This window comes from Silurus meridionalis, chromosome 19 (genome assembly GCF_014805685.1).
Source record: "Silurus meridionalis isolate SWU-2019-XX chromosome 19, ASM1480568v1, whole genome shotgun sequence".
NCBI classification, from domain to species: domain Eukaryota; kingdom Metazoa; phylum Chordata; class Actinopteri; order Siluriformes; family Siluridae; genus Silurus; species Silurus meridionalis.
In genome coordinates this window covers 18,686,773-18,700,786 of record NC_060902.1, presented here as the reverse complement: position 1 = coordinate 18,700,786, position 14,014 = coordinate 18,686,773, and the positions used below count along the sequence as shown (strand labels likewise).

General features: G+C 43.0%; 1 protein-coding gene across 3 annotated transcripts in view; it reads left to right on the top strand.

Moving 5' to 3' along the window:
• The first annotated feature begins 3,320 nt into the window (after window positions 1-3,320).
• The window catches only part of lamb3 (laminin subunit beta 3), a 13,788-nt gene continuing 3,094 nt past the window's right edge, over window positions 3,321-14,014 (top strand). The window contains exons 1-17 of one of the 3 annotated variants that reach the window (XM_046874510.1): window positions 3,321-3,405; window positions 5,653-5,807; window positions 6,055-6,169; window positions 6,342-6,415; window positions 6,519-6,707; window positions 6,836-6,899; window positions 7,461-7,648; window positions 7,843-7,963; window positions 9,676-9,864; window positions 10,115-10,270; window positions 11,670-11,857; window positions 11,969-12,065; window positions 12,423-12,795; window positions 12,898-13,064; window positions 13,188-13,399; window positions 13,634-13,837; window positions 13,932-14,014. The exon at window positions 13,932-14,014 is cut by the window's right edge and continues 62 nt beyond it. In XM_046874510.1, the coding sequence (XP_046730466.1) occupies window positions 3,372-3,405; window positions 5,653-5,807; window positions 6,055-6,169; window positions 6,342-6,415; window positions 6,519-6,707; window positions 6,836-6,899; window positions 7,461-7,648; window positions 7,843-7,963; window positions 9,676-9,864; window positions 10,115-10,270; window positions 11,670-11,857; window positions 11,969-12,065; window positions 12,423-12,795; window positions 12,898-13,064; window positions 13,188-13,399; window positions 13,634-13,837; window positions 13,932-14,014 (2,609 nt within the window). In that variant the 5' untranslated portion in view covers window positions 3,321-3,371. Of the gene's footprint in view, window positions 3,406-5,652; window positions 5,808-6,054; window positions 6,170-6,341; window positions 6,416-6,518; window positions 6,708-6,835; window positions 6,900-7,460; window positions 7,656-7,842; window positions 7,964-9,675; window positions 9,865-10,114; window positions 10,271-11,669; window positions 11,858-11,968; window positions 12,066-12,422; window positions 12,796-12,897; window positions 13,065-13,187; window positions 13,400-13,633; window positions 13,838-13,931 lie in introns of all 3 variants that reach the window. The other 2 variants (XM_046874509.1, XM_046874511.1) reach the window with 2 other exon arrangements.

The following is a 14,014-nucleotide window of genomic DNA, read 5'->3' as shown; positions in this document are numbered from 1 at the left end:
TTCCCATGCTCTCATACCCTCAGCCCCACTCACTCTCCCACTTCCTGTAAGCTCCCTTTAAACAGGTGTAGAGTCCTGACCTCACACATCGTTTGCATGGCAACACACTCTCAAGCTGTGTGTCCAACAGCAGGACAGGGGGCAGTGGAGTCTGCACACACACACACACACACACACACACACACACACACACACTGGAAAAACACCAGGACAATTTCTTGTAATCTACAGCAGCTGATGTGTGTGTGTGTGTGTTTCCATTAGCACACACATTTATCATCATCATGGATGATTGTCTGACAGAAAAAGGTGTGTTTCAATTGGTGTCTGGTGGCTCTTGAGTCAGAGAACACACCTTTATTCACTCACTCATTCACTTACACACACACACACACACACACACACACACACACACACACAGTCCTGGCTGGTTCAAACCTGCAGTGGAGGAACATGAGGTGAAATCAGTGGCCTGAGGATATAGTTTTCAGAACACCACACCCAGAACACACACACACACACACACACACACACACACACACACACACACACACACACACACACACACACTGGAAAAACACCAGGACAATTTCTTGTAATCTACAGCAGCTGATGTGTGTGTGTGTGTTTCCATTAGCACACACATTTATCATCATCATGGATGATTGTCTGACAGAAAAAGGTGTGTTTCAATTGGTGTCTGGTGGCTCTTTGAGTCAGAGAACACACCTTTATTCACTCACTCATTCACTTACACACACACACACACACACACACACACACACACACAGTCCTGGCTGGTTCAAACCTGCAGTGGAGGAACGTGAGGTGAAATCAGTGGCCTGAGGATATAGTTTTCAGAACACCACACCCAGAACACACACACACACACACACACACACACACACACACACACACACACACACACACACACACACACAATGTAGTCAGACTAAGATATGAGGAATTAGTGTTCTTTTACTCCAAGACACTCTCCCATCCCATAATACCCAATATCTCACACCACCTTTTTCATGGGTTAGGGTATAGAGATTATGATTTTAGGGGTTTGAGATTAGATTTAGGGGTTAGAGATTAGAGTTAGGAGTTTGGGGTTAGAGCTTGGAGATTAGAGTTAGTATTTAGAGATTAGAGTTAGGAGTTTCACGTTAGAGATTAGAGTTAGGAGTTAGAGATTAGCGTTTGGGGTTAGAGATTAGATTTAGGGGTTAGATATTAGTGTATGGTGTTAGGGGTTCGAGATTAGAGTTAGGGGTTCGAGATTAGAGTTAGGGTTAGAGATTAGAGTTAGGGTTGGGGTTAGAGATTAGATTTGGGGTTAGATATTAGTGTATGGTGTTGGGGTTAGGGATTAGAGTTAGGTTAGAGATTAGAGTTAGGGGTTTGGGGTTAGAGATTAGATTTGGGGTTAGATATTAGTGTATGGTGTTGGGGTTAGGGATTAGAGTAGGGGTTAGAGATTAGAGTTAGGGGTTTGGGGTAGAGTTTAGAGTTAGGAGTTAGAGATTAGTGTATGGGGTTAGGGGTTGGGGTTAGAGATTAGGTTTGGGGTTAGAATTAGAGTTAGGTTAGAGATTAGAGTTAGGGTTGGGGTTAGAGATTAGAGTTAGGGTTAGAGATTGGTGTATGGGGTTGGGGTTGGAGATTAGAGTTAGGAGTTAGAGATTAGAGTTTGGGGTTAGAGATTAGAGTTAGGGTTGGGGTTAGAGATTAGAGTTAGGGTTGGAGATTAGTGTATAGGGTTAGGGGTTAGAGATTAGAGTTAGTGGTTAGAGATTAGAGTTTGGGGTTGAGATTAGAGTTAGGGTTAGGGGTTAGAGATTAGTGTATAGGGTTGGGGTTAGATTAGAGTTAGTGGTTAGGGGTTAGAGATTAGAGTTAGGGTTGGGGTTAGAGATTAGAGTTAGGGTTAGAGATTAGTGTATAGGGTTGGGGTTAGAGATTAGAGTTAGTGGTTGGGGGTTAGAGATTAGAGTTGGGGTTAGAGATTGAGTGTATGGGGTTGGGGGTTGAGATTAGAGTTAGTGGTTGGGGGTTAGAGATTAGAGTTAGGGTTAGGGGTTAGAGATTAGAGTTAGGGTTGGAGATTAGTGTATGGGGTTGGGGGTTGAGATTAGTGTATAGGGTTAGGGGTTAGGGGTTGAGATTAGTGTATGGGGTTAGGGGTTAGAGATTAGAGTTAGGGTTAGAGATTAGAGTTAGGAGTTAGAGATTAGAGTTTGGGGTTAGAATTAGAGTTAGGGTTAGAGATAAGAGTTAGGGGTTAGGGGTTAGAGATTAGAGTTAGGGTTAGAGATAAGAGTTAGGGGTTAGGGGTTAGAAATTAGAGATTAGAGTTAGGGGTTAGGGGTTAGAGATTAGAGTTAGGGGTTAGGGGTTAGAGATTAAAGTTAGGGGTTGAGATTAAAGTTAGGGGTTGAGATTAGAGTTAGGGTTAGAGATTGGTGTATAGGGTTGGGGTTAGAGATTAGAGTTAGGGTTAGAGTTAGAGATTAGAGTTTGGGGTTAGAGATTAGAGTTAGGGTTAGAGATTAGAAATTAGAGTTAGGGTTGGGGGTTGAGATTAGAGTTAGGGTTAGAGATTAGTGTATAGGGTTAGGGGTTAGAGATTAGAGTTAGGGTTAGGGGTTGAGATTAGAGTTTGGGGTTAGAGATTAGAGTTAGGGGTTAGAGATTAGAAATTAGAGTTAGGGTTAGGGGTTAGAGATTAGAGTTAGGGTTGGGGTTAGAATTAGAGTTAGGGTTAGGGGTTAGAGATTAGAGTTAGGGGTTAGAGATTAGAGTTAGGGTTAGAGATTAGAGTTAGGGTTGGGGTTAGAGATTAGAGTTAGGGTTAGAGATTAGAGTTGGGGTTAGAGATTAGAGTTTGGGGTTGAGATTAGAGTTAGGGTTGGGGTTAGAGATTAGAGTTGGGGTTAGAGATTAGAGTTAGGGTTAGGGGTTAGAGATTAGAGTTAATGGTTAGAGATTAGAGTTAGGGGTTAGGGGTTAGAGATTCATGGGTTATCATATAAGGATTAGGAATTAGGGGGTTTAGTTTAAAGGATTTGTTTTTATGTTTTTAATTTAGTGTGTTTTTACTCATCCAGATGTGTGTGTGTGTGTGTGTGTGTGTGTGTGTGTGTGTGTGTGTGTGTGTGTGTGTGTGTGTATGATTACTGAAACACTATGATACACACTTCCTCACGGTGCCACACCCGTCACAATAATGAATCAAAGCACACACACACACACACACACACACACACACACACACACAAAGGTGTGTCCGTCTATAAAAGCAGCTGAGCAAATGAGCAGAAAGAGATAGGGTTATAGAGGTATAGAGCTGCTGCGGTTATTTCTTCAAGATGAAGACTCTGATTATTCTACAGATCACTGCAGGTAACACATTATCTGTTAAATTCTGTAAAGCTGCTTTGAGACTATGTCTGTTGTGAAAAGCGCAATAGAAATAAACTTGAGTTGACTAGAGTAGATTGAGTATTGTATTGTGGAGTAGATTAGAGTATTGTGGAGTAGAGTAGAGTACAGTATTGTATTAGGGAGTAGAGTATAGTAAAGTATTTTATTGTGGAGTAGAGTAGAGTATTGTGTAGTAGAGTATAGTAAAGTATTGTATTGTGGAGTATTGTATTGTGGAGTAAAGTAGAGTATTGTGTAGTAGAGTAGAGTAGAGTATTGTATTGTAGAGTATTGTATTGTGTAGTAGAGTAGAGTAGAGCACAGTATTGTATTAGGGAGAAGAGTAGAGTATTGTAGAGTTTTAGGGAGTAGAGTATAGTAAAGTTTTGTATTGTGGAGTAAAGCATTGTATTGTGGAGTAGAGTAGAGCACAGTATTGTATTAGGGAGTAGAGTATAGTAAAGAATTGTATTGTGGAGCAGAGTAGAGTATTGAGTTTTAGGGAGTAGAGTATAGTAAAGTATTGTATTGTGGGGTAAAGTATTGTATTGTGTAGTAGAGCAGAGTAGAGTAGAGTATTGTAGAGTATTGTATTGTGGAGCAGAGTAGAGTATTGTTTAGTAGAGTAGATTAGAGTATTGTAGAGCATTGTATTGTGTAGTAGAGCAGAGTATTGTGGATTAGAGTAGAGGACAGTATTGTATTAGGAGCAGAGTATAGTAAAGCATTGTATTGTGGAGTAGAGCAGAGTAGAGTATTGTAGAGTTTTAGGAGCAGAGTATAGTAAAGTTTTGTATTGTGGAGTAAAGTATTGTATTGTGGAGCAGAGTAGAGCACAGTATTGTATTAGGAGTAGAGTATAGTAAAGTATTGTATTGTGGAGCAGAGTAGAGTATTGAGTTTTAGGAGCAGAGTATAGTAAAGTATTGTATTGTGGGGTAAAGTATTGTATTGTGAGTAGAGTAGAGCAGAGTAGAGTAGAGTATTGTAGAGTATTGTATCGTGGAGTAGAGTAGAGTATTGTTTAGTAGAGTAGATTAGAGTATTGTGGAGTATTGTATTGTGGAGCAGAGTAGAGTATTGTGGATTAGAGTAGAGGACAGTATTGTATTAGGGAGTAGAGTATAGTAAAGTATTGTATTGTGGAGTAGAGAGTAGAGTAGAGTATTGTAGAGTTTTAGGGAGTAGAGTATAGTAAAGTTTTGTATTGTGGAGTAAAGTATTGTATTGTGGAGTAGAGTAGAGTAGAGTATTGTATTAGGAGTAGAGTATAGTAAAGCATTGTATTGTGGAGTAGAGTAGAGTATTGAGTTTTAGGAGTAGAGTATAGTAAGTATTGTATTGTGGGGTAAAGTATTGTATTGTGGAGTAGAGTAGAGAGTATTGTATTGTGGAGTATTGTATGTGTAGTAGAGTAGAGTATTGTGGAGTAGAGTAGAGTAGAGCACAGTATTGTATTAGGGAGTAGAGTATAGTAAAGTATTGTATTGTGGAGTAGAGTAGAGTAGAGTATTGTAGAGTTTTAGGAGCAGAGTATAGTAAAGTTTTGTATTGTGGAGTAAAGTATTGTATTGTGGAGTAGAGTAGAGTACAGTATTGTATTAGGAGTAGAGTATAGTAAAGTATTGTATTGTGGAGTAGAGTATTGAGTTTTAGGGAGTAGAGTATAGTAAAGTATTGTATTGTGGGGTAAAGTATTGTATTGTGGAGTAGAGTAGAGTAGAGTAGAGTATTGTAGAGTATTGTATCGTGGAGTAGAGTAGAGTATTGTTTAGTAGAGTAGATTAGAGTATTGTGGAGTATTGTATTGTGTAGTAGAGTAGAGTATTGTGGATTAGAGTAGAGGACAGTATTGTATTAGGGAGTAGAGTATAGTAAAGTATTGTATTGTAGAGTATTGTATTGTGGAGTAGAGTAGAGTATTGTGTAGTAGAGTAGAGTATTGTATTGTGGAGTATTGTATTGTGTAGTAGAGTAGAGTATTGTGGAGTAGAGTAGAGTACAGTATTGTATTAGGGTATTACTATTATTATAGTAAGTGAGTATTATAGAGCACAATATCATATCAGTGTGAGTAATACAGAGTGTAGAAAATATCTATACAGTCAATCATCATATACATCATTCCTAACTCTAGGTACAGACAGACAGACAGACTCGCTGTTCACTGTCAGTTACATAGTGTGTGTGTGTGTGTGTGTGTGTGTGTGTGTGTGTGTGTTGCAGCATTAGCAGCAGTGTGTATGGCACAGCAGGAGTGTGTGAGCGGAGCATGTTATCCTCCTCTGGGTGATTTATTAAAAGGCAGAGAAACTGTAATCAGAGCCTCTTCCACCTGTGGGCTCACCGGCATCGAGGTGTTCTGTACACCATTAGGACAGGTATACACACACACACACACACACACACACACACACACACACACGTGCTACATACTATGTGCTGTCATATCATCATCATCATCATCATCATCATCCACCTCCTTAGTCAAGTCCTAGGGTTAGATATCACACTGACACCATCACCCTACAGAGCACTACACAGTGACTACACTATAATTTAAAAGATGTGGGGGTGATGCTAACATGTTACTCAGTTCTCTGTGTGTGTGTGTGTGTGTGTGTGTAGTGGAAGATGAAATGCTGTCCATGTGACTCAAGAACTGCAGCAGGTAGAAACACACACACGATCCACAACGTTCTGAGTAAAGATGGACCTGAGCGCTGGTGGCAGAGCAAGAAAGGTCAGACACACAAACACACACACACACACACACACACACACACACACACACACACACACACACACACACAACAGTTTGATTTCTGAACCCTAATTTGTGTGTGTGTGTGTGTTTGTGTGTGTGTGTGTGTTGTGTGTGTGTGTGTGTGTGTGTGTTGTGTGTGTGTGTGTAGATGTGAGTCCTGTCACTATAGAGTTGGACCTGAAGCAACTGTTTCACATCGACAACCTACTGCTGTACTTCAAGGTACACACACAGATACTGACACTTACACACTGATACACACACACACACACACACACACACACACACATTTACACACTCACTGACACGCTGCCCTTCCCCCTAGGGCCCGAGGCCGGATGCCCTGGTGATTGAGAGGACGTCTGATTGGGGCAGGACGTGGGCTCCAGTGCTCTACATGGCCACTGAGTGTGAATCCAGTTTCCCTCACATCCTCACAATGAGCGCTGACCTCGACACCCCCCACTGCTACACACTGCCATCAAACACCAACAACCCCTACCAGGACCAGAGGGTAGGAACAAACACACACACACACACACACACACACACACATTTCTCTTTCAGGGACTTACACTGACTGTGTACAGAAACATTAATGATGTGTGTGTGTGTGTGTGTGTGTGTGTGTGTGTGTTTCAGGTATATTTCCATCCTATGCTGCAATACTCCAACATTGCAGTCCCAAATGAACAGAAGATTGAGAGTAAGCATCGACCAATCAGATCTCATCACTAATGAGGCCTCAGACCCTCCAATCAGCTCATTCACTTCCTTACTGCTTTCTGACCTCACACATTAATTACTCTATAGAAAGATTCATTACTTAGATTAATTGATTGATTAATTAGTTTATTGATTAATGGATTAGTTTATTGATTGATTATTTGATCGACCCATTTATTGGTTTATTGGTAGATAGATAGATTGGTATATTGATGTATTAGTTGATTGAATGATTGATTGATTGATTAGTTTGTTAATTTATTGATAGATTCATTGATTCGAAGATAGATTAGCTGATTGATTAGTTGGTTGACTGTTTGATTGGTTGAATGATTGATTTATCAAATTAATTATTGATTGATTTAATTAATAATTGATTGAATGGTTGATTGATTGGTTGGTTGATTGATTTTTTGAATTAATGATTGATTGAACGATTGATTGAGTTAATGATTGATCTGTCGATAGATTGATTGAATCAATGATTGATTGTTCAACCAATTGATTAATTGATTGATTGATTGATTGATTGGTGTTACAGGACTGTCGGGCTATACAGGGTTGCGTGTGAACCTGACTCAGTTTGGGGCGGTGCCTTACACACCTGGCCGACGCCCATCACGCTTCTATGCCCTGAAGGAGATCAAGTTAATTGGCTCTTGTTTCTGCCACGGCCATGCTGACCAATGCCTTCCTGATCCCACCTCCAAACACCTGCTCAACACAGAGGTACACACACACTCTCACACACACACACACACACACACACACACACACACACACACACACTCATACAAACACACACACTCATACAAACACACACACATGGCCCGTGTCTGTACAGCATTTAAATAATCATGTTCATGTTTATGTGTGTGTATGTGTGTGTGTGTGTGTGTGTGTGTATGTGTGTGTGTGTGTGTGTATATGGTGCATGTGACTGTCAACACAACACAGTGGGTGTAAACTGTGAGCGCTGTGCTGATCTTTACAACGACCTTCCATGGAAACCAGCAGAAAGAGACAACACACACACCTGCAAACGTACAACACACACCTGAGCTAACACTACACACACACTACACACACCAGAGCTGCTACTACACACACTACACACACCTGAGCTACTACTACACACCTGAGCTACTACTACACATTACACACACCGGAGCTACTAGTACACACCTGAGTTACTACACACACTAAACACACCTGAGCTACTACACTACACACACACACCTGAGCTACTACACACACTAAACACACCTGAGCTACTACACACACACACACCTGAGTTACTACACACACTAAACACACCTGAGCTACTACACACACACACACACCTGAGCTACTACACACACTAAACACACCTAAGCTACTACACTACACACACACACCTGAGCTACTACACACTAAACACACCTGAGCTACTACACACACTAAACACACCTAAGCTACTACATACACTACACACACCTGAGCTACTACACACACTAAACACACCTAAGCTACTACACACACTACACACACCTGAGTTACTACACACACTAAACACACCTGAGCTACAACATACACTAAACACACCTAAGCTACTACACACACTACACACACTGAGTTACTACACACTAAACACACCTGAGCTACTACATACACTACACACACCTGAGCTACTACACACACTAAACACACCTGAGCTACTACACACACTACACACACCTGAGTTACTACACACACTAAACACACCTGAGCTACACACACACACACCTAAGCTACTAGTACACATCTGAGCTACTACTACACACCACACACCTGAGCTACTACTACATACACTACACACACCTGAGTTACTACACACACTAAACACACCTGAGCTACTACACACACTACACACACCTGAGCTACTAGTACACACCTGAGTTACTACACACACTAAACACACCTGAGCTACTACACACACTACACACACCTGAGCTACTAGTACACACCTGAGTTACTACACACTAAACACACCTGAGCTACACACACTACACACACCTGAGTTACTACACACACTAAACACACCTGAGCTACACACACTACACACACCTAAGCTACTAGTACACATCTGAGCTACTACTACACACACACACTGGAGCTACTACTACATACACTACACACACCTGAGTTACTACACACACTAAACACACCTGAGCTACTACACACACACACACACACCTCAGCTACTAGTACACACCTGAGTTACACACACTAAACACACCTGAGTTACTACACACACACACACACACCTGAGCTACTAGTACACACCTGAGCTACTACTACACACACACACACCTGAGTTATTACACACACTTCACACACCTGAGTTACTACACACCACACACACCTGAGTTACTACTACACACTTCACACACCTAAATTACTACACACACCTGAGTTACTACATACACTACACACACCTGAGTTACTACTACACACACTACACACACCTGAGCTACTAGTACACACCTGAGTTACTACACACCCTACACACACCTGAGCTACTAGTACACACCTGAGTTACTACACACACTACATACTCCTGAGCTACTACTACACACCTGAGTTACTACACACACCTGAGTTACTACACACACTACACATACCTAAGAAATGGTAGATGATGGAAGGATCACACACACATAAACACCTTATCTATATCAACTTATCTATACTACTATAGCCTAAACACTGTGTTGGTGTGTATGTGTGTGTTACAGGTTGTGAGTGTAATAACCATGCCCAGCGGTGTCGGTTTGACCCTGGTGTGTATGAGCGCAGTGGGAGACGGAGTGGTGGAGTATGTGAGGAGTGTACACACCACACTACAGGAACACACTGTGAACGCTGCACTGACAACTACTACAGGAACCCTGGCAGCAGCCTGCAGAAACCTGACGCATGCTTACGTATGACTCTCTCTCTCACACACACACACACACACACAATCATTTGTAGCTCCGCATTTTTAATCCTCTATACCAGTGTAAATCACTGACAGTTTTGCTGTAAACACATAAATTCCGTATTCAGTATCTGTAAATCCTATCTCTATGTACTGTTGTCTGTATGTGTGTATGTATATATTTATTTGTTTATGTGTGTGTGTATATATTTATTTGTTTATGTGTGTGTGTGTGTGTGTGTGCGCGTGTACAGGGTGTCAGTGTGACAGTGCGGGGTCAGAGGGTGGGCGTCAGTGTGATGAGGTGACAGGGGCATGTCTCTGTAAGGAGAATGTGGGAGGAGCACGATGTGAGCGCTGTAAAGCCGGACACTACGGCCTCAGCAGTACAAACCCACTCGGCTGCTCCAGTGAGTCTCCTCTATAATATATCCTCTATAATACACTGCAGATATTTACAGGACTCTGTAAATGTTTCAGGCAGAAAAAAAGGCTGTAACCTGAGAGCGCTTTTAAATATATATATTTAAAATTGTTTATCCTTATCAATGAACAAGGTCCCCTGGTGGTCTAGTGGTTAGGATGTGGCGCTCTCACCGCTGCGGCCCGGGTTTGAACCCCGGTCAGGGAACCAACCCCAGCCACTAATAGTGCCGGTCCCAAGCCCGGATAAATGGGGAGGGTTGCGTAAGGAAGGACATCTAGCGTTAAAACATGCCAAATCAAACATGCAGATCATGAATACCCCTAATGGGAGAAGCCGAAAGAAAGTATTCTCATCAATGAACAAACCCGATAGTAACTGAACAGAAGAGAAAATCACTTCAGATCAGTATTTGGTGTGACACCATTTATCTTCTCACACTTACACAAGGTCAGGGATTCTGTAGGATGATCATGTGTAGGTTGATTATTAAGTGAAACATTAACAGCTGTGTAGGAGCATCAGACGGGGTGAGGAGCCAAACTAGTAATAAGGTGAGGTTGTGGAAGACAGTTTCATGTTGAAGGTCCTACACCATTGCAAGATTGAGCACAGCAACAAGAAAAAAGGTAGATTTACTTCATCAGCAAGGTCTCTCCCAGGCAAAGATCTCAAATGCTTACTTCACTTCAACATCAAAAGATATCCATCAGTGCCATCAGCAAAGAACCTATGAAAACTAGTGGGACCCAGGTAGATCCATCTACTGTCTGGAAAAGTCAGGCCAGAAGTGATCTTCGTGAAAGAATCGTGGTCAAAAAGCCAAACCTCCGACATGGTAACAAGGCTAAGAGACTCAACTCTGGACTGATGAGTCAAAAGCTGAAATATTTGCTGTAGCAGAAAGCAGGATGTTTGCTGAAGGGCTGGACAGTGGCACAATAATAAATATCTGCAGGCCATAGTGAAGCATGGTGGTGGTTTCCTGCAGGTTGGAGATGTGGTTAGGAACATTTGCAGCATTTGGAAGACGCCCTTATCCAGAGCGACTTACAACTGAGCATGGGAGGGTTTTTTAGTGCTTTGCTCAAGGGCCCAGCAGTGGCAGCTTGGTGGTGATGGGATTTGAACCTGTGACCTTCTGATCCAAAGTCCAATGCCTTAACCACTGAGCTCCCACCTCCCCGTTGTCAGGATTTATGTTGTTTTGTATGCTGAAAAATACAGGTTTATTTATCATGTTTTTTTATTATGCAGTACCATCAATGACGCATCTATTTGTTCCCAAATGTATTGTGCAGTAGGACCACGGCCACCAAAAATACACTGTACAGGTCATATAAACAGTATAATAATCCACTCTGTGTGTGTGTGTGTTTGTGTAGAGTGCTCCTGCAGTGCAGTTGGTTCCCTCCACAGTGTCTGTGATGCACTGTCAGGTCAGTGTGTGTGTAAACCAAATGTGGTAGGAAGGTCATGTGACCGGTGTGCTGAGGGATTCTGGAACTTATCATCAGGATGTCTGTCATGTGACTGTGACCTCAACAACGCCATCGGCAACACCTGTGACCAGGTAGGAGCTCTCAGAGATCTGAACATTCATATGTGTCATTTCACTGCTAAATCACTGTACAAACAGATGCACAGCAAGTTCATAGGAAGGTGTGTGTGTTTGTGTGTATAGTTGACAGGTCAGTGTGTGTGTCGTCCTGGTTTTGGGGGACGAACCTGCAGCAGTTGTCCAGAAAACATGTATGGTGACTCACTAACTGGCTGCAGACGTAAGACATGTCTCACCATCTGCCCCACTCTCTGTCTCCTTCCCAGTGTTCCACCCTCTTTCTCACCCCCAGTGACTCACTCTCTGTCTCACTCCAATTCTCCCACTATCTGTCTCACACTCAGTGTCTCACTCTCTCTCTCATCCTCAGTGTCTTATTCTCTGTCTCACTCTCTATTTCACCCCAGTGCCTCACCCGCTGCCCCACTCCCAGTGCCACACTCTCAATCTCCCTCTCTTTCTTGCCCCAGTGTCTCACTCTTTGTCTCAATGTATATCTTACTCTAGTGTCTCACCCCCTGTGTCCTACTCTCACCCACAATAATAACAGTAATAATACTCTCTTTGCCTCTTGCAGCCTGTCTGTGTGACCGTATGGGTAGTGTATCCGGGGTGTGTGACCGTCGTACAGGTGTGTGTGTGTGTAAGCCGGGTGTAGTGGGGGACAGGTGTAACATGTGTGGTCGTGGCCACTGTGTCCAGTTCCCTAACTGCCCCGTCTGTTCCTCCTGCTTCTTCACCCTCGACGCCGAGCTGCAGAACCTCACACTCCACCTGCGCCGCCTCACACACACACTCACACCCACTCAGCCCCCCCGACTCCCCACACACATACTTCAACGCATCACAGATGCACAGCAAACACTTCAGCGAATCACCAATGTACTGCAGTGGTTTCCTGATGACAGAGACCTGTACGACACCCATACACACCATCTACACACACTGCGGTGAGTCTCTCTCTAACACACACACACACACACACACACACACCCACCCACCCACACGCAGTAATGTGCTCACATACTGTTGCCTGTCTCTCTCTCTATCAGCTCTGAATTGGACAAAGTGGAAGTGGAGCTGAGGCATGCAGGTGTAGTTACTACTCCAGACCTGGAGGAGGAGTTGCACAAACTTCAGAAAGAGTTCTCCAATCTTCAGCTGGATTACAACACCAAGAAAGAGGCAGCAACCCACTTCAATGCCTCTAACTATGCTGGTATACACACACACACACACACACACACACACACACACACAGAGGAGAGAAAAAGACTGTAGTTTCCTTTAAATATTGCACTCATACAAGTAAACTACTGTGTGTGTGTGTGTGTGTGCATAGGAGTCCTGGATGCTGTTAAAAATGCCTTCAGCAGATCCACAGACTCGGTAAAACGTGCAGACGGAACAGCAGACACTGTGGACAGGTCCACGTCGCTCAGAGACGAAGCCATTAAAGGCCTGAATCAGGTTCAGCCAATCAACACCCAGAACCTGCAAACACTCAGAGAGGATCTGGCAACCCGTCCTGACCTCACACCTACAGCCAAACTGGTAAGAATAGAAACCAGTACACATCAGTAATTACACATAGTATAATTCACTGTCAGGTCATTAGCATAAATCTGCATATATAATTATTATTAACCTGAAACTATATAAAAGATTCAAACAGCATCTGTAACTGTGTGTATGTGTGTGTGTGTGTGTGTGTACACACGTGTGTGTGCATGTTTGTGTGTGTGTGTGTGTGTGTATACATGTGTGTGTGTGTGTGTGTGTCATTAGGTGTGTGGCAGTGAGCGTGTGTTACCCTGTACCCCGCAGCAGTGTGAGGGTGAGTTATGTCCTGTAGACGGTGTGCCCCCCTGTGTTCAGGGGCAGAAGTGTATGGGGGCGTTACCATGGAGCCAGAGGGCTGAGCGAGACACGGTGGCGGTGAAGGACAAACTGCAACAGCTCAACGAGAAGATCACTCAGGCATACACACAGGTAACACACACACACACACACACACACACACACACACACACACAAGGACTGATTTAATGGGATTACAACTAAAGCTCCTCCCTCAAATTTGCAGATTCAGAAGTCCCAGGACTCGACCAATAAGGTGAGACTGTCTGCTGAGGAGCTGTCCAATCAGGTGACGCGTACCCGCGATGA